Here is a 20,005-nt window from a genome sequence, read left to right as displayed (position 1 = left end):
TTTGAAAAATAAAACGAAATGATATTGGGCTGAATGTAAATGGTTACTAATTTGTGGTTGTTCGAAATACATATAATGATCTATTAATATGTAAATACTAAAGTATAGCAGATATATACTATGAAGTAGTGTAAAAAATTGTTAAAGATGGGGATGATATTAAGGTTGTAAATAACAGCGTTGTGTAAATAAGTTTGTTAAATCTATTTGTGTGCAGATTGGGGACATGATAGTAGAAAGGAAGAACTGGGATTTAAAACAACGAATCATAGTTCATTCATCTTTCAACATCATTGAAACCCTCATGCCACTCCTAGAAACAGAATATCAACAGGAGCTGTTCAGTCGTGGGCCATTTGCTCATCTTCAACACCTTAAAGGCCATGTATATCCCAAAAAACTGGCTCATTTACTCGTGCTCAGTCAAGTAGAGTCCAGGAATGTTGATGAACTTCATTTCAATGTATGTGGAAACATATTGGTTTTCAATATCTATGACTTTGAGATAATATCAGGTAAATGTCAAACTTACGTACTTGCTGAGAATATCAAAAATGATTTGTAAATTGCCGAGTTATTTACAGTTTAAGGACTGTGATTTACAGGACTGAATTGCGAACGCGTGCCACGTATACACGACAAGCTACGCTCCGATAATCCTTTGAAGGATGAGTACTTCAAGGTCACAGGAACACAGCGTGCACAATTCTTACTTGGAATTCTCAGCGGCAAATTTGGAGGTACGGACGAAGAACGAGTGGCACTTATTAACCTGGCCATTCTAGAGACAATGATTCTGCCTAGGGAACGGCAAGCTAAAATTCCCGATGACCACTTAAAAATGGCCATTGACACGGAATTATTCAAAAGTTATCCGTGGGGCACGGTTAGCTTCAACGCTCTATGCCATTCCCTAAAGAAATCCAAAAACTATACTGCTGAGAAAACAGGATTCAATATAGAAGGCTTCCTACATCCGTTAATTGCTTGGGCATATGAGGTCATTCCAGAGTTTGAAGCCCAAAGATATGCCACTCGTACAAAAGAAATGTCCATACCTCGCCTCCTCAAATGGAATTTCAATTACAGCCCAGAGTACGACGAACTTCAACAATATATCTTCGACAATGAATCGGTATTTGAAATCAAATTACTAATCTCTAAGTTCTTCTTTGAATATGTTAATAATTGCTTGTAAATAATTGTTGTCTTTGTTGTAGCTGCGCATTAATCTAGTAGATGCTACTGAAGAAGAACAAGCAGCTGGGTACATAGAACGAGTAGACGCTGTTAGTCCCGTGACTTCCCCAAAATCTGTTGAAAAAGGAAAAGGAGTGGCTAGCAGTTCTAAGGGTTTGGAAAGTGATACAACAATGAACTCCACAGATGATGTTCATATGAAGTTGGAATACGCTCTCGAAACAATAGAAATGCTGAAGAAACGTGTCGAAGAGGCGCATGAAAAGTACGACGCCTTATTGGATGTATTTCAAGTGTACATCCGGAAAGATTACAATGAAACAACACGACAACAACCCAGACAAGAACAGGTAGTAAATTTGATTTATTTATCCAATTAACAAAAAAATAACAATCATATTACAGGTCTCAAGTGGAGCACCACCTACTAAGACAACTGAAATTCCAAATCAAACTCCAATTAATGTTCAGGTACAGTATAGCCATTGCGTGTAAATAAGTAACAACATAACACTGAAATATGTGTTTAACCGACTCTACCATTATGTCTAACAGGATACACCACCTACCAATCAACCCAAAGTGACCACACCTGTGGAAATCCCAACAACAACAGAGGTACTCTATACTATTTACATATGTTAACATATAGTAGAATATCATATGTATTTATCAATTTACAGGTACCGGAAGTTAGGAATGTAGCAAAACCAAAGCCAACTCAAGTGACCCTAACGAACATGGTAGTTACTGAGCATATTATTGTCATAAAGCATTTGTTAGCGTGCATGCTATGTACATAGTATATAGAATTTTTTTTTGCCATAATATATTGTTAATGGTATACTTATTTACATCTTATTTACAGATGCTACGAAAAAGAGCTTCAAAAGTGGAGCCAAAAATTCCTGATACTGTGTCTATGGTACAAAATTAATTTAATTGAACTTACAAAAATGTCCTGTAATTTACTAACAGGTTGTTTACTAATATTTTATGGTAGGATATTTCACCACTACTTGGAATGGAAAAGGTAGCACGTTATAGTCCGGTACGGCAAATAAATATAACTTTGTAATATGTTGCAATTAGATTAAGACTAACAATGACTTCTAACAGGATGATTTGCAGAAGCTACAAGATGATTGGGTTTTTACCGTAAATGATGTGTTGAATAGCATTCCTAACAAGTACGAATTTGAACACCATCCACAGGTTGTTCAAGAGAGTGTGGCCAAGCAAGAAGTTGTAAACAAGCAAGTTTACAAGCGCTTGAGAAAGAATGGCCAACCAATTCCAAAGCATACAATGCCAACGACAAATCAGCCACCTCCAATGGTGACCGAAGATATCCAAACCCAAAATGTTGCACACAACCCGCAGGTAACTTATAATGTTCTAACAAAATGTTAAAAATTGGGAAATTAATAGTTGTTAATTTATCATATTGTGATTATTTGTAAATTAACAGGTAGTTAACAAGGTCACCGATGATGAAAAGCAAAAAAAGATAGGAAGGACGTTGCCAAATCCACAGCCTGTCACACAACGTCCAAAGCGCACATGTAGGAAATCAGTGTTCACTACCTCACCATACGTCACCGAATCTAGGGCTAAGAAGACAGAAGAAGGAGGTCCTAACAAAATACCAGATGGCCAGGACACAAGCCAAATGGGAGATGAAGAAAGCAGCCAACCATCTTTTGATATTGGAATTTGATATCTGTTATTTACTAAACTCTAGTCGAATTGCACCTAAGTTTTTTTTATAAACATAGCAACTATGTCACTTTTGGCTACTGCATGAATGTTAATTAGCGCATGACGCTAATTTTGGTGTTAAGGTCGTTGATATAACCTCTTTTACAAATTAAATTGGAATATTTTGAGTATTGACTACAATGCAGCCATATTTTAACCTTTCAATATGTTAATAGGAATATTATTTACAAGCAATTAACAGTATTAGAACGTGTGAAGTTCTGTTAATGTACATCTTATTTACCATAAATTTACAACTTAAAAGTTAAGTCCATTTGATTATAAGAAGTACAGAAATAAGGTATTTAATGAATAATGTCATAACAACTAATTCAAAACATACATGTGCGTGTGTGGCTTTGTTACATGAATAGAAAATGAATCTCATGTTCTTAAGATTAACACAATGCATAAAACATCAAATTTTCAATAAATAAACATAAAATTATTCAAAATCAAAAAACAACGCAAACATCAACAGCGAGAAATAGACTTTATTAAAGACAACTCATTAACCAACTATCTTAGGCAGCCCCTTTTGTTATGACCATTCTGGCCACATTTGCCACATCTTTGATTGTACGGGTGGAATTTTTCATGCTTCGACCGATACCTCTTCTCTTTTGGTCGCCCGGCTTGACGTTTATGAATGGGAGGCTTTATAACTTGAGCATCTATAGGGAGCTCCCAATCGCCTTCATGAGAAATAGGGAAAACATCTTTCTCATACGTGGCAGCGAAGTATTCTTGACTATAATATGCTGGCACAAAATCAATAGGACGTAAATTTTTCCTATATAAAGCCGCACAAGCATGAGAACAAGGAAAGTCTTCAAGCTGCCAATAACAACATGTGCAAGTTCTAAGAGAAACATCAACAACTCTACGAATTGCCCCATCAACAACTTCAAATTCGTTGTCGTTAATGGCATTAACCTGCAGTTGCGTGTAAATAATTATTGTCAACATTTGTAGATTTAAAACTGTTAATGTGTTAATAGATTGTAAATAACAGTATATTCTGTTAATAAGCTGTAAATAATGATACGTTATTAACAGAATCTCAAAAAATATGTAACTCACATTCATAGATCGAGCAGCCTCCTGCGAATCAAATAGTATCTTGAACCCAGTTCCTGTTAGTCCTGATTGCATCTTTGGAATTAGCTCCCTCTTCTTGTGGATCCAATTTTGAATTAGACTTCTATAACTCAAAACAAGACATGCAACCGGCCAGCCTCTTGCTTCTCGCAAAACAGCATTCAAACACTCAGAGATGTTTGTGGTCATAACATCGAACCTCTTCCCCGGAAACTTGCTCCTAGCCCACAACTCTAGATCGGCTTTGAGAAGATACTTTTTGATTTTTACTTTGTTGTTGGAGAGTATATTAAGCCAATATTCAAACTCTCTTACAGAATAGGCTTTAGCACATCTATAGAAATGTGGCTGAATGTATATTTTACCAAATTTTGCCTTCACATTACACCAAAGATGTTGCATGCATATAGCAAATTTCGCCTCCGGGAATACATTGCCAACTGCCTTGTAAATTGACTTGTGCCTATCCGAAACAAATACCAAGTCTTTTCGAACACCATAAACAATTCGAAGCTGATTCATAAACCAAGACCAAGATTTGTCATTCTCGGAATCCACAATACTAAAGGCTAATGGAAACAAGTGATTATCACCATCTAGAGCAGTGGCCAAAAGTAATGTACCATAAGATTTGCCTTTCAGGAAAGTACCATCAACAGATATTACTGGGCGGCAAAATTGAAATCCGTGAACAGAAGCTCCAAATGCCAAAAAGAAATACCTAAATGTCCCATCAGATTCAATCTCAGTCACAGTATAAGACCCTGCAAAACATAACAAAAAAAGTATGTAAATAAGTCATTGATTTACAACAAGTTCAGTAAATAACCAAACAAAGACGTATCCATATTGTAAAAGTATATAGTATTTACAGACAACATTAATAGTAAATAAGCTGTAAATAAAAACCTGGATTCTTCTCTTTGATCATTTCACCAACTATTGGTAAATGACTATATGACTCCTCAAAATCACCACGAAGATCCCTCAAAGCTTCTTTACGACCCTTCCTTGCACGAAAATATGTTACCTCCACATTAAATCGAGTCCTCATAATTTCAGCCACTCCTGAAGGTGTAATTTGATTTGCCAATGGGCCACGAAAATCATCTTTGACACATTTGCTAATAAGTACAGACGATGCATGTTTATTCTTGTGCACAACAGATTTACCATAACAAGTATGTTTTTTAACATATGACCTTATGACCCATAATCCAGAATTCTTGCATACCGACGCATTTAACTTCCAGCCACACTGCATATCCGAACAACCAATACTATAACGCGTTTTACTGGATCTCAACACCTTGAATTCAAAATTGTTGCGAACTGCGGTCATGCCAATAGCCATTTGAAGAACATCTTTGCGTCTAAATACGTTATTAACATTAATATCAAAATTCATAGGAAAATTCCTCAAATCCGGTTCATCATACAAAACAATATCTGCCGGAGGTTCTTCATGACTAGCTGCGACAACTGCTTTCGACGATTCATTGCACTGATACTCAAATAAGTTCACTGAAAACAGGGTAAACGTGCATGAGAAATCAGTTATCAAAACTGCATAAATATATAAAAAAACCCATACCTGAATCGATTAAAGAAAACGACGACCATTCATCCATGCTTTTGGAGATTTATTTTCAGGGACTAAATTTTTTTTCAAAACGTTGAAACCTGGAAAATAAAAGTTGAACGTCTATTGGCGGCCAAATTAATTTGAATAAACGTTCACAAATAACAACTGAATATATTTTCAATAAAAAGAATAATTATTAACAGATATCCAGGATATTTTTTGTATCAAAATTGGAAACTAATCGCCTAATATGATGCGTTCATATTAACTGCTTCCACGTATTCAAAATTATGCGATCAGAATAGTTGAAACCTGGAAAATAGAAGTTGAACGTCTATTGGCGGCCAAATTAATTTGAATTAGCGTTCAAAAATAACAACTGAATATATTTTCAATAAAAAGAATAATTATTAGCAGATATCCAGGATATTTTTTGTATCAAAATTGGAAACTAATCGCCTAATATGATGCGTTCATATTAACTGCATCCACGTAATCAAATTATGTGATCAGAATAACTGCTTCCACGTTTTCAGTAACTGCATCCAAGATCATAATAACTGCTGCCACGTTTTCCATAAATTCGGGATTTTGATTATTGAATAATTAAAAGTTGCCGAAGTTTTTTTCAAAATTCAAACTAAAAAACTGCCTAAAAAAGAATTACGTAATCGGTCAACCAAGGGCAAATGAGTAAAAAATTCTTCTTAAATGAGTTGCCACGTAATCACTGAGGCTATTTACGGATTATTAACGAAACGTTGGCTACTTTTAAATTGGACGAGTTTCAGTGGCTTATACAGCCAATTTTTTGTAAAAACTATTATGAGCTAAGAAGTTTACTAACCTTTCTTGAAGCTTGATCTTTGAGAAGCTCTTAGAAAGTTGCAACGCTCGTCTCCCCTCGCAACACGTCTCTCTTTCTTTCCTCGGCACCTCGAGCAACCACGAAAGTTTCTATCACTAAATCACTCGAAATAAAAGGAATCAGTGAGTGGGCACTTTTAAACACTACGACTTGAGAACGAGTCTTGAAGTCGCAGAGCTAAACACTAGGTCAAATGAGGACCTAGGTGCCAAAACAATAAAACGAAATTGACTAGAGAGAGAGAGGAGAGGGGCGGCCAAAGTTCTAGAGAGAGAGTCTCTCAAATCTCTTAAACTTGGATGAATGAAAAGTGTGGAATGAGGCTCCTATTTATAAGAGAGGTCTTACCTTCAATAAGGTAGTTTCCTCTTCTATAGAATATCACATATTAATGAGCCAATTTCCCCTTTTCTTCTATGAGGCACACGGCCAAGACTTGCCAAGCAAGTCCTTGGATTTGTTTCCTCTTTTATTTGCTTCTCTCTTGACCTTATTTGGGCGCCCACATGTTTCCTCTTAGGGGAAATTTGTTTCCTCTTTTTTTTTTGGCAAGTATCTTCATACATTCATGCACAAAATATTCTCTCTTTTCCTTGGGTATTTGGGCGCCTATCCTCATCTAGAAGGAGCTTCTAGAAGCTTCTTCATTTGTTCATGACAACATGAGAAAAGCCCATTAAGAATTTTTAATAAAATTCTTATGAAATGAAATTAATTCACAAGGCCCAATAATCAAGTTATGGCCGAGTGACATTAATTCATCAAATGAACTTGTCAAAGAAATTTATTGACATTCATTTCATCATATGTCTAAAAAGACAAAAATACCCTTTTGACAATTTTCGTTCTTGTTTTGACTTAGGTTCCAGTTTAACTATTCCTATCGATGTGATTCGTGACAGTGACCTCATGGACCCAAATGAACAAAGCTTGAGCTAAACACTTAGACTCAACAGTTCACAAACCTTTTCCAAGTTTAGCTTAATGCCAACTGACTCCACTAAAGAGCTGACACTGAAAATCTCTCGGTTCAAATGAATTTATTTTCTACGCAAGAATTCACCTAATTATAATGAGCGGATCCACTAAATATTATCTATGATACCCTTCATGAATGTCATCAACTAGTCGGGATTTACTAAATTACCATTTTACCCTTCTAGCTGTTATTTCCTCAACTCCTTTGTCGCTTGTGAATAAGTTAGAAACAATGTATTGACGAGGAGCTAACAAGTCACATTGTTTCATCCAAAAGAGTCAGGATTCAATTTGGACACTGGCCAGTTCATTTATTCACACTCCAAGGAACAAAGCATGAGGTGACATACATTGCATTTCAGCAATCTTGTACATGAATTCCATGGTGTCAATGGTGCCCACAAGAAGAGTTGTAGTGTGTATTTATGTACATTTGATGTCATATAGTCTTACGAAGACTCTTGCTTGTAATTGCTTATTCATTAATAAAAAGTTGAAACGTTCATTCAATCTTCCTTGTTTGAAGCTTTATGATAAAACCTTAGTCTTTAGTCCATAAACAAAATAAACAACTTACAAAGAGACAAATGTAGATTTGCATGAACAAACTCTTCGTAGTTTGCTTAAAACGATATATTCGCAATCTTAGGGTCAAAGGACTATTGACCTCAGTACGATTGTTAGAAGAATCTATGATGTCTGGTTATGAGGCATTGAGAGTTGGGGACTCTATAGTTCTTCTAGGTATCTTCCGAAGGTACTGAATTGACCAGTGCACTTCTAGAGACAATATAAGAACAAACCATTTAACCTCTTATGTCTCGAAGTCACTATGTATGAATTGCGTCATGCTTACCTTAATCCTGAAATGAGACATGGCATTTCACACCTTAGTATTCTCATTTGAGAAAGTCAAAGTTCGGACTCACTATGTGATTCCGAACAAGGCCTATTGGTGAAGTACTAAGTTGTGAGTCTGTCATGAGTAACTTTGTGAAGTTCTCATAGATATGGAATTCATGTACAAGATTGCTGAAATGCAATGTATGTCACCTCATGCTTTGTTCCTTGGAGTGTGAATAAATGAACTGGCCAGTGTCCAAATTGAGTCCTGACTCTTTTGGATGAAACAATGTGACTTGTTAGCTCCTCGTCAATACATTGTTTCTAACTTATTCACAAGCGACAAAGGAGTTGAGGAAATAACAGCTAGAAGGGTAAAATGGTAATTTAGTAAATCCCGACTAGCTGATGACATTCATGAAGGGTAAACATAGATAATATTCAGTGGATCCGCTCATCATAATTAGGTCGAATTCTTGAGTAGAAAATAAATTCATTTGAACCGAGAGATTTTCAGTGTCAGCTCTTTAGTGCAGTCAGTTGGCATTAAGCTAAACTTGGAAAAGGTTTGTGAACTTTTGAGTCCAAGTTTTTAGCTCAAGCTTTGTTCATTTGGGTCCATGAGGTCACTGTCACGAATCACATCGATAGGAATAGTTAAACTGGAAGCTAAGTCAAAACAAGAACGAAAATAGTCAAAAGGGTATTTTTGTCTTTTGAGACATATGATGAAATAAATGTCAATAAATTTTTTGACAAGTTCATTTGATGACTTAATATCACTCGGCCATAACTTGATTATTGGGCCTTGTGAATTAATTTCATTTCATAAGAATTTTATTGAAAATTCTTAATGGGCTTTTCTCATGTTGTCATGAACAAATGAAGAAGCTTCTAGAAGCTCCTTCTAGATGAGAATAGGCGCCCATAATACCCAAGGAAAGAGAGTTTATTTTGTGCATAAATGTATTTAGATACTTGCCAAAAGAAAAAGAGGAAACAAATTTGCATGTAGATGCACTAGGGTAATCGGCCAAGCAAGAGAGAGTCAAAGGCATGGAACAAAATAGGAAACAAATCCAAGGCTTATTGAAGCCTAGTTTGGCCGTGTGACTCAATAAAGGAAATAGGGAAATTAGCTCATGAATATGTGATATTCTATAGAAGAGTAAACTACCTTATTGAAGGTGAGACCTCTCCTATAAATAGGAGCCTCATTTCCTCACATTTGATTCATCCTAAGTTTAAGAGATTGAGAGACTCTCTCTCTAGAACTTGGCCGAAAATCCTCTCTCTCTCTCTCTAGTTTATTTTCGATTTTTTCTTGTCTTGGCACCTAGGTCCTCACTCGACCTAGTGTTTAGCTCTGCGACTTCGAGACTTGTTCTTAAGTCGTAGTGTTTAAAAGTGCCCACTCACTGATTCCTTCTTTTCGAGTGATTTAGTGATAGAAACTTTCGTGGTTGCTCGAGGTGCCGAGGAAAGAAAGAGAGACGTGCTGCGAGGGGAGACGAGCGTTGCAAACTTTCCACAAGCTTCTTCAAAGTTCAAGCTTCAAGAAAGGTTAGTAAGCTTCTAGCTCATATTGGTTTTTAATTACATGTACTTGCACTTGTCTAGGTTAGTAAAAACTGTTTTACTTGTAAAAGAAATTTTTTAAAATTCCGCCGCTTACCGAAGCGTTAATTATTTTCTCAAACCCTAGATCGATTCCAACAAATGGTATCAGAGCTATGGTCAAAGAGATGCATGTACATGTTTTTAAAATTATGAGCTTGAAAATCGTTTTCGAAAGTTTACTAATTTTGTGACAAGTTAGAATTGTTATCTTAGATTTTTTTTTAATTTATTGCTCTTGCCTTTAAATTAAAAACCATGTTGTTTTTCTATGATTTTGGGATGTTTTTAATTTTTCATATTGAAAAACGTGTTTTAAAGGTTTGAGAAATTTCGGTAAATTTTGTGACTAGTTACTTTATCTTTCTAGTTTCTTTTATTTACCGTATTCGTTTTATGCTTGTTGTTATTTCTTTTATTCTATGTTATTACCCTGCTAATAAAACACAAATAAAAGCTTTAAACAACATCTTAAAACGTTCCGTTACACTTGATTCTTTTTCGCACCTAAATAGGACCAAGCTTTAATTTATTTCTTTTTCTTCGAGCTGGAGTAAACCCGCATTAAAAGTGGCATAACTCTCTGCTCAGAAATCGAAATTTAATGATTCTTAAATCAAATTAAAGCTCTGTCTGTCCTCTGTCCAATGCCACCGGTTTCGGCTGAAAAGGACATCGGAGCCGCCAGATATGGCGATTTTACTCCGAGGTGCGCGGCTGTCTGAAACTCCAGTTTTTTAGTAATCCGGATTTTCAAACCCCACTACCATGAGTTATAGAACTCTAATGAGAAAACTTTCTTGAGCAAAAATGTTTTTCATATGATTATAAACATGATGTGTAAGATTAAAAGTTTTGATTTTTGAAAGATTAATTGAAATTGAATTTTTACAAAACTAGTTTGAATTTTGATAAACCGTTTTCACTTTCAAACTTGAAAATATTTTGTCATCCAAATCAAATAAATTTTCAAAATGTTTTCAAAACTATATCTATATCACATATGTTCAAAATCTATATGCTCTTGAAATTTTGAGTGGGAGGTCTCCTTGTAGACAAGCCGAAAAATAAAAAGATGTGTAATCTCAAACTTTCAAGTGTTCGAGTGAGTTGAAGTTCACACTTCCCTCACGCACTTTCCCGAAATAGAATATAAGAAAAGATCGAGTATGTACCTTGTGCCTTTATGCACTAATACTGCTCTGAACATGTCGATCTAGGATTCTCTTCTAGTTGTCCGTTCTGTCGCTCTCTAACTAGGAAATTTGTTTCCGAACTTATAAGAGTCGATGAACCAACTCCAAAAACTAAGTGGGAGGGTTATATTCGTTGTTTGTAACCCACGATCCCCAACACTAATGAAAGATGCAATAACGTGGGATTAAGAGCCGCTCTTGCGACCCTCACTTAAATGTGAGTACTCCAAGGCGTTATTGCTTCGATCATTGCTCAATGAGCTACGTCCGAGAGTGATGCAATGATGACAAGGCCTCCCCTTGGGGGATTGTTTTTCAAAGCTGATCTTTTGGACTAAGTGGTTGGTTGCACACTTAGGCTCAATCCCTAGTAATCCTCCCTTGAGGCTCTGCGAAAGGATGTGAGTGATCAAACTAATTTAAAAGGTGGCTAGTCAAAATAGATGTATTGACATCTTGGCTTAGCATTAATGATGTGTCATTTACTTATAAAAGGAGATTTTTTGCGGCCTTCTCTTGAGGGAGTAAATTATCGTTTGGTTTATAACACCTTTGGATTTTATAAAAGTCTTAATAAAACTTAAATCCTAAACCAAAGACTAATCATAAACTTGTTTCAACTTATATAGGCAATATGTCTCTCAACCATCTCTCTATCTTTCTTTCCACGAACAAACTCGAAAACGAAAACTATGTAGATTCGAAACGTAACCTCGACATAATACCTACCGTTAACAAGCACAAATGGGTACTCACCACCCCGTGTCCTCCTCTGACAAATGACGATTCAACTCAAGAGGACAATGACGCCTTAGCGGCCTGGCTTCGATCCGATGAGATTGTGAGGTGCTATATCTTGGCATCTATGAACAATATGCTGAAAGAGCAACATCGTGACTTCGAGACTGCCGCTGACATGCTCTACAATCTCCTTGAGATGTTTGGAGGGAAAAGGCGTCAAACAAGGCTACAAGCAGTCCGACAGTTTATGAACTGTCATATGCAGGCTAGGACTCCTGTTGGAGACTTCATGATACTGATCATTAGTTTTCTGAATAAAATGGAAATCCTAGGATCTGAGATTGATGGGAAGAATATCATAGATATGATCTTAGAAACTCTCCCCGCATCTCTTGATACCTCCAAGATGAACTACTTCATAAACAAGCTAGAATACACTGTTACCAAGCTTATGAAGGGACTTCACACTGCTGTAGGTCTCACTAAGAGAAAGAGGAATCAAGGAGAGGCACATGCTACTGAGCACAAAGCCTCCGCCTCTGGAACTTAGAAGAGACCTCACAAGGCCGATAAAAAGAACTGTCCTGCCTATCTCAAAGCAAAGGAACATAGTATTGTACTAGTTACCGAAGCATACTTAGTAGCTGATAATGTATCAACGTGGATTCTTGACTCCGCTGCTACTAACCATATTTGTTGTTCCTTGACTGGTTTCAAGAAAACCAAAAGCTTAGAGGAAGGCGAGTTCTGTTTCAAATGGGGTGATGGGAGCCTGGTGTCTGCGAAGGCTGTGGAATCCGTGACGCTATCTTTTGAAGATCGAACTTTAAATTTGAATAATGTTTATTATGTTCCTTCCTTTGGGAAAAACCTAGTAGCTGTTGCTCAACTTTTCGAGCAAGATTATTATTTAAAGTTTATAAAGAATGGAATTCGTATTTCTTTTTCTAATTCTTTTGTCACTGATGCATGTATGAAGAATGGTCTTTTTTACATCTATCCCACTCAACCTTCTCTTTTAGACACCGAAATAGATAACGATCTAATTAGGGAGCCAAAGAGGATCAAACTTTCCGAATCCTCCGATCTAACAAAATCAACATATATCTGGCACTTAAGACTTGGTCATATCAGTCTAGATAGGATTAAGAGACTTGTGAGGGATGGTCCACTCCAAGCCTCTGCAATAGGTTCACTACCTACTTGTGAATCCTGTATAGAAGGAAAAATGACTAAACGACCTTTCTCCGATAAGGGTCGAAGAGCCACTGAGTTGCTGGAACTAATACATTCTGATGTATGTGGTCCGCTCAACCAACAGGCACGTGGAGGATACGAATACTTCGTTACCTTCACTGATGATTACTCGCGATATGGGTTTGTCTATTTGCTTAAACACAAATCCGAGACCTTTAACGTATTTAAGGTCTTTAGGGCTTTAGTGAAAAGCAAACTGGCAAAGTGATCAAAACCCTTCGATCTGATCGAGGTGCTGAGTATATGTCTGGAGAGTTCGATGACTTTCTTAAAGAAGAAGGTATCGCTTCTCAGCTTACCGCACCTGGCACACCTCAACAAAACGGAGTGTCAGAGAGAAGAAACCGAACTCTTATGGAGATGGTTAGATCAATGATGAGTTACTCATCACTCCCGCTTTCCTTTTGGGGATATGCCCTCGAAACAGCCGCTTACATTCTGAACCAAGTTCCGTCTAAAACGGTTCCTGATACTCCTTATGAACGATGGACTGGCCGTAAAGTGAATCTTGGCCGCATCAGAATTTGGGGTTACCCTGCACACGTGCTAAGGCAAAAGACTAGCAAGTTAGCTAGTAGGTCAGAATTATGCCTGTTTGTGGGATATCCAAAGGAAACCAAAGGTTTCATTTTCTATAGTCCCGAGGACGATAAGACTTTCGTTAGCACGAATGCTCGTTTCCTCGAGGAGGACTTTATGAAGGATGCAAAACCTAGAAGCAAAATTGTGCTTGAAGAAAAGTTGGTTGAGGAAGCTTCTACCTCATCTGTAAGAACTGTTCTTACCCCAACTGAAACACAACCTAACTCGTCAGAATCTCGTCAAGTAGTACTTAGACGTAGTGGGAGGGCTGTTCAACAGCCTGACAGGTACATGTCTTATGGAGACTCTCTCGTAGCCGTCTCCGACATGGATGACCCTGTTTCCTATAGCCAAGCGATGGCTTGTTCTGAATCAAACCTTTGGCTTGACGCCATGAAAGTTGAAATGCACTCGATGTATGTCAACAATGTCTGGAAACTTGTAGACCTTCCTGAAGGGATTAAACCCGTAGGGTGTAAGTGGATATACAAGAAGAAAAGGGGTCCTGATGGGAACGTTGAGACGTTCAAGGCACGACTTGTGGCGAAGGGTTATACCCAACAAGAAGGGATTGACTATGAAGAAACCTTCTCGCCAGTCGCGATGCTTAAATCCATCCGTATACTCCTATCCATAGCTGCAGCTCTCGACTATGAGATCTGGCAAATGGATGTCAAGACAGCCTTTCTGAATGGCAATCTTGACGAGCGCATTTACATGGCTCAACCAGACGGTTTCGTGGATAAAGGTCAAGAGACCAAGGTTTGTGAGTTGCTTAAGTCCATTTATGGATTAAAGCAAGCATCTAGGTCATGGAATATTAGATTCGATGAAACAGTAAAGAGCTTTGGCTTTGAACAGTCAATAGATGAGCCTTGTGTTTACAAGTTAATACACGAAGGCAAAGTTGTGTTTCTGGTACTATATGTCGATGATATACTACTCATTGGTAATGACGTGGGTAAGTTATCTGAGGTTAAGGTCTGGCTAGCAAAGCAATTCGATATGAAGGATCTAGGAGAAGCCGCGTACATTCTGGGAATCCAAATCTTTCGAGATAGGAAAAACCGGACCCTGTCTCTCTCTCAAGCATCTTATATTGATAAGGTGATGGATCGCTTCTCGATGCAAGACTGCAAGAGGGGTCAAACACCCTTTAGGCATGGAGTTTCACTCTCTAAGGACCAGTCTCCCAAGACTGCACAAGAGATTGAAGACATGAGGAAGATTCCTTACACCTCTGCCGTAGGAAGCCTCATGTATGCTATGCTTTGCACTAGACCTGATATATGTTTCGCCGTTGGCGTAGTTAGCCGTTTCCAATCCAACCCTGGACCCGAGCACTGGATTGCTGTTAAGCATGTTCTTAAGTATCTTCGAAGAACTAGGAAATTGATGCTTACATACTCAGGTACTGACCTGACTATGATGGGATATACCGACTCCGATTTTCAAGCGGATAAGGATTCCAGGAAATCCACTTCGGGATCTGTGTTCATCCTTAATGGTGGAGCTGTTGTGTGGAGAAGTATTAAGCAATCTTGCATTGCTGACTCCACAATGGAAGCAGAATATGTGGCTGCTTGTGAAGCATCCAAAGAGGCTGTATGGCTTAGAAAATTCCTTAAGTATTTGGAAGTTGTTCCAAACGTCGACGAGCCCGTGACCCTTTATTGTGATAATAGTAGGGCTGTCGCTAACTCAAAGGAACCTCGAAGCCATAAGCGCTCTAAGCATATTGAGAGGAAATACCATTTGATTCGAGAGATCGCGCAGCGCGGAGACGTGGAGGTGAAGTAGATCTCTGGAAGATCCATTCACCAAGGCCCTAGCGAACAAGGTCTTCGACCAACATCGAGAGGGATTAGGCATGAACGACTACATACATCTTCTTTGAGTCAAGTGGGAGTTTGGTGTCAATGGTGCCCACAAGAAGAGTTGTAGTGTGTATTTATGTACATTTGATGTCATATAGTCTTACGAAGACTCTTGCTTGTAATTGCTTATTCATTAATAAAAAGTTGAAACGTTCATTCAATCTTCCTTGTTTGAAGCTTTATGATAAAACCTTAGTCTTTAGTCCATAAACAAAATAAACAACTTACGAAGAGACAAATGTAGATTTGCATGAACAAACTCTTCGTAGTTTGCTTAAAACGATATATTCGCAATCTTAGGGTCAAAGGACTATTGACCTCAGTACGATTGTTAGAAGAATCTATGATGTCTGGTTATGAGGCATTGAGAGTTGGGGACTCTATAGTTCTTCTAGGTATCTTCCGAAGGTACTGAATTGACCAGTGCACTTCTAGAGACAATATAAGAACAAACCATTTAACCTCTTATGTCTCGAAGTCACTATGTATGAATTGCGTCATGCTTACCTTAATCCTGAAATGAGACATGGCATTTCACACCTTAGTATTCTCATTTGAGAAAGTCAAAGTTCGGACTCACTATGTGATTCCGAACAAGGCCTATTGGTGAAGTACTAAGTTGTGAGTCTGTCATGAGTAACTTTGTGAAGTTCTCATAGATATGGAATTCATGTACAAGATTGCTGAAATGCAATGTATGTCACCTCATGCTTTGTTCCTTGGAGTGTGAATAAATGAACTGGCCAGTGTCCAAATTGAGTCCTGACTCTTTTGGATGAAACAATGTGACTTGTTAGCTCCTCGTCAATACATTGTTTCTAACTTATTCACAAGCGACAAAGGAGTTGAGGAAATAACAGCTAGAAGGGTAAAATGGTAATTTAGTAAATCCCGACTAGCTGATGACATTCATGAAGGGTAAACATAGATAATATTCAGTGGATCCGCTCATCATAATTAGGTCGAATTCTTGAGTAGAAAATAAATTCATTTGAACCGAGAGATTTTCAGTGTCAGCTCTTTAGTGGAGTCAGTTGGCATTAAGCTAAACTTGGAAAAGGTTTGTGAACTTTTGAGTCCAAGTTTTTAGCTCAAGCTTTGTTCATTTGGGTCCATGAGGTCACTGTCACGAATCACATCGATAGGAATAGTTAAACTGGAAGCTAAGTCAAAACAAGAACGAAAATAGTCAAAAGGGTATTTTTGTCTTTTGAGACATATGATGAAATAAATGTCAATAAATTTTTTGACAAGTTCATTTGATGACTTAATATCACTCGGCCATAACTTGATTATTGGGCCTTGTGAATTAATTTCATTTCATAAGAATTTTATTGAAAATTCTTAATGGGCTTTTCTCATGTTGTCATGAACAAATGAAAAAGCTTCTAGAAGCTCCTTCTAGATGAGAATAGGCGCCCATAATACCCAAGGAAAGAGAGTTTATTTTGTGCATAAATGTATTTAGATACTTGCCAAAAGAAAAAGAGGAAACAAATTTGCATGTAGATGCACTAGGGTAATCGGCCAAGCAAGAGAGAGTCAAAGGCATGGAACAAAATAGGAAACAAATCCAAGGCTTATTGAAGCCTAGTTTGGCCGTCTGACTCAATAAAGGAAATAGGGAAATTAGCTCATGAATATGTGATATTCTATAGAAGAGGAAACTACCTTATTGAAGGTGAGACCTCTCCTATAAATAGGAGCCTCATTTCCTCACATTTGATTCATCCTAAGTTTAAGAGATTGAGAGACTCTCTCTCTAGAACTTGGCCGAAAATCCTCTCTCTCTCTCTCTAGTTTATTTTCGATTTTTTCTTGTCTTGGCACCTAGGTCCTCACTCGACCTAGTGTTTAGCTCTGCGACTTCGAGACTTGTTCTTAAGTCGTAGTGTTTAAAAGTGCCCACTCACTGATTCCTTCTTTTCGAGTGATTTAGTGATAGAAACTTTCGTGGTTGCTCGAGGTGCCGAGGAAAGAAAGAGAGACGTGCTGCGAGGGGAGACGAGCGTTGCAAACTTTCCACAAGCTTCTTCAAAGTTCAAGCTTCAAGAAAGGTTACTAAGCTTCTAGCTCATATTGGTTTTTAATTACATGTACTTGCACTTGTCTAGGTTAGTAAAAACTGTTTTACTTGTAAAAGAAAATTTTTAAAATTCCGCCGCTTACCGAAGCGTTAATTATTTTCTCAAACCCTAGATCGATTCCAACATTCCATATCTATGAGAACTTCACAAAGTTACTCATGACATTCTCACAACTTAGTACTTCACCAATAGGCCCTATTCGGAATCACATAGTGAGTCCGAACTCTGACTTTCTCAAATGAGAATACTAAGGTGTGAAATGGCATGTCTCATTTCGGGATTAAGGTAAGCATGATGCAATTCATATATAGTGACTTCGAGACATAAGAGGTTAAATGGTTTGTTCTTATCTTGTCTCTAGAAGTGCACTGGTCAATTCAGTACCTTCGGAAGATACCTAGAAGAACTATAGAGTCTCCAACTCTCAATGCCTCATAACCAGACATCATAGATTCTTCTAACAATCGTACTGAGGTCAATAGTCCTTTGACCCTAAGATTGCAAATATCTCGTTTTAAGCAAACTACGAAGAGTTTGTTCATGCAAATCTACATTTGTCTCTTCGTAAGTTGTTAAGTTTCTTTATGGACTAAAAGACTAAGGTTTTATCATAAAGCTTCAAACAAAGAAAGAATGAATGAACGTTTCAACTTTATTAATGAATGAATAGGCAATTACAAGCAAGAGTCTTCATGAGACTTTATTACATCAAATGTACAAAATAAAGATTACAACTCTTCTTGTGGGCACCATTGACAACACGACGCTCAACTCGAGGAGGATGACTTGAGTCAAGGAGCGAAGCTCGGCTCGAGAAGATTCTACACGACCTTATTCGTCGCCTGGGATTCTTCCAGGAGGTGCTTGCCCGAGCGAAGTCTCAGCTAGCTCAGTCCGAGCGAGGTTCTTGCTCAGAGGCGGAGTTCGCGAGTCTTTGCGAGCAGCTTACATTAACTCGCATGGAATGGGGAGTCTCCTAAGGCGAGTGTGACCGCGCTCAGTTGACAGTGGCAAAGATGGCCTAAACTGCGCCTAGTATGGCGGTTTAGGTGCGCCTTGTGGCGGCTTCAAGTGTAGTGCGATTAGTCATCACATGCAACGCCTTGTGGCGACTCAGAGCGCGTCGTGAGAGACGGTCATGTGCATCGTTTAGGCGTCCTAGGCACGTCGCGAGGGATGGCCTAGATGTGCCATGTAGGCTTCCTAGGTGTGCAGTATAGGCGTTTTAGATGTGCCATGTAGGCATCTTAAGTGCGCCATGTACGCGTGTTAGGTGCGTCGCGAGGGACGACTTGGTTGCGCCACGTAGGCGTCTTACGTGCGCCATGTAGGCGTCTTAGGTGCGTCATGAGGGACGACTTGGTTGCGCCATGTAGGCGTCTTACGTGCGCCATGTAGGTGTCTTAGGTGCGTCGCAAGGGAAGACTTGGTTGCGCCACGTAGGCGTCTTACGTGCGCCATGTAGGCGTCTTAGGTGCGTCGCATTGGACGACTTGGTTGCGCCACATAGACGTCTTACATGCACCATGTAGGCGTCTTAGGTGCGTCGCGAGGGACGACTTGGTTGCGCCATGTAGGCGTCTTAGGTGCGCCATGTAGGCATTTTAAGCCTGCATCTCTGGGATGTCTTATGGCGCGCCGCGGAGGCGTCTTGTGTGTGCCATGTAGGCGGCTTCGGTGTGCCATGTAGGCATCTTAAGCGCGTCGCGAGGGACGACTTTAGCCTGCATCTCTGGGATGTCGTATGGCGCGCCGCGGAGGCGTCTTCAGCCTGCATCTCTGGGATGTATTATGGCGCGCCGCGGAGGCGTCTTCAGCCTGCATCTCTGTGATGTCTTATGGCGCGCCGCGGAGGCGTCTTTCGCCCGCATCTCTGGGATGTCTTATGGCGCGCCACGGAGGCATCTTGAGCCTGCATCTCTCGGATGTCTTATGGCGCGCCGCAGAGGCGTCTTCAGCCTGCATCTCTGGGATGTCTTATGGCGCGCCACGGAGGCGTCTTGAGCCTACATTTTCGGACGTCTTATGGCGTATCACGGAGGCGTCTTGCGCCTGCATCTCTGGGATGTCTTATGGCGCGCCACAGAGGCGTCTTCAGCCTGCATCTCTGGGATGTCTTATGGCGCGCCGCAGAGGCGTCTTTAGCCTGCATCTCTGGGATGTCTTATGGCGCGCCGCAGAGGCGTCTTTAGCCTGTATCTCATGGATGTCTTATGGCGCACAGCGGAGGCGTCTTAGTTGAACGCTCGTTCCCGTTTATGTTCGGGTGTTTTGTTTTGGTGGAGCGTACTTTCTTGAGGATTTTGAGTGTA

General features: G+C 39.0%; 2 protein-coding genes across 2 annotated transcripts; one reads left to right on the top strand and one right to left on the bottom strand.

The window, feature by feature from the left end:
• The first annotated feature begins 790 nt into the window (after positions 1-790).
• On the top strand, positions 791-2,920 carry LOC149389959 (uncharacterized). Its single transcript, XM_089622776.1, has 9 exons — positions 791-1,135; positions 1,221-1,550; positions 1,606-1,671; positions 1,756-1,818; positions 1,884-1,943; positions 2,069-2,125; positions 2,204-2,251; positions 2,320-2,583; positions 2,672-2,920. Exons 1-9 carry the CDS (start codon positions 791-793, stop codon positions 2,918-2,920), a joined length of 1,482 nt encoding a protein of 493 aa, XP_089478902.1.
• Positions 2,921-3,480: 560 nt separating this feature from the next.
• LOC149389958 (uncharacterized) lies at positions 3,481-5,693 on the bottom strand. Its single transcript, XM_089622775.1, has 6 exons — positions 5,657-5,693; positions 5,502-5,586; positions 5,359-5,435; positions 4,045-4,826; positions 3,813-3,897; positions 3,481-3,722 (listed from the first exon to the last, which is right to left on the bottom strand). The coding sequence occupies exons 1-6, from the start codon at positions 5,691-5,693 to the stop codon at positions 3,481-3,483; spliced, it is 1,308 nt and encodes a 435-aa protein (XP_089478901.1).
• Positions 5,694-20,005: the final 14,312 nt, after the last annotated feature.

The sequence above is a fragment of the Urtica dioica genome, chromosome 8 (genome assembly GCF_054948205.1).
Source record: "Urtica dioica subsp. dioica isolate 48M chromosome 8, U.dioica_male_clone48M_v1_H2, whole genome shotgun sequence".
In the NCBI taxonomy this organism is placed as follows: Eukaryota; Viridiplantae; Streptophyta; class Magnoliopsida; order Rosales; family Urticaceae; genus Urtica; species Urtica dioica.
The sequence above is the reverse complement of the archived record's forward strand: the minus strand, read 5'-3'. Positions and strand labels throughout refer to the sequence as shown.

Excerpts from the sequence above, each read along its gene's own strand:
- LOC149389959 (XM_089622776.1), top strand. The coding sequence starts at position 791 with ATGATTCTGCCTAGGGAACGGCAAGCTAAAATTCCCGATGACCACTTA. Across the intron at positions 1,819-1,883 it reads AAATCCCAACAACAACAGAG|GTACCGGAAGTTAGGAATGT; the intron begins GTACTCTATACT and ends ATCAATTTACAG. Across the intron at positions 2,252-2,319 it reads AGGTAGCACGTTATAGTCCG|GATGATTTGCAGAAGCTACA; the intron begins GTACGGCAAATA and ends GACTTCTAACAG.
- LOC149389958 (XM_089622775.1), bottom strand. The coding sequence starts at position 5,693 with ATGGATGAATGGTCGTCGTTTTCTTTAATCGATTCAG. Across the intron at positions 5,436-5,501 it reads CCTCCGGCAGATATTGTTTT|ACGCAAAGATGTTCTTCAAA; the intron begins GTATGATGAACC and ends TAACGTATTTAG. Across the intron at positions 3,723-3,812 it reads TTCTCTTAGAACTTGCACAT|CATATTATAGTCAAGAATAC; the intron begins GTTGTTATTGGC and ends ATTTTGTGCCAG.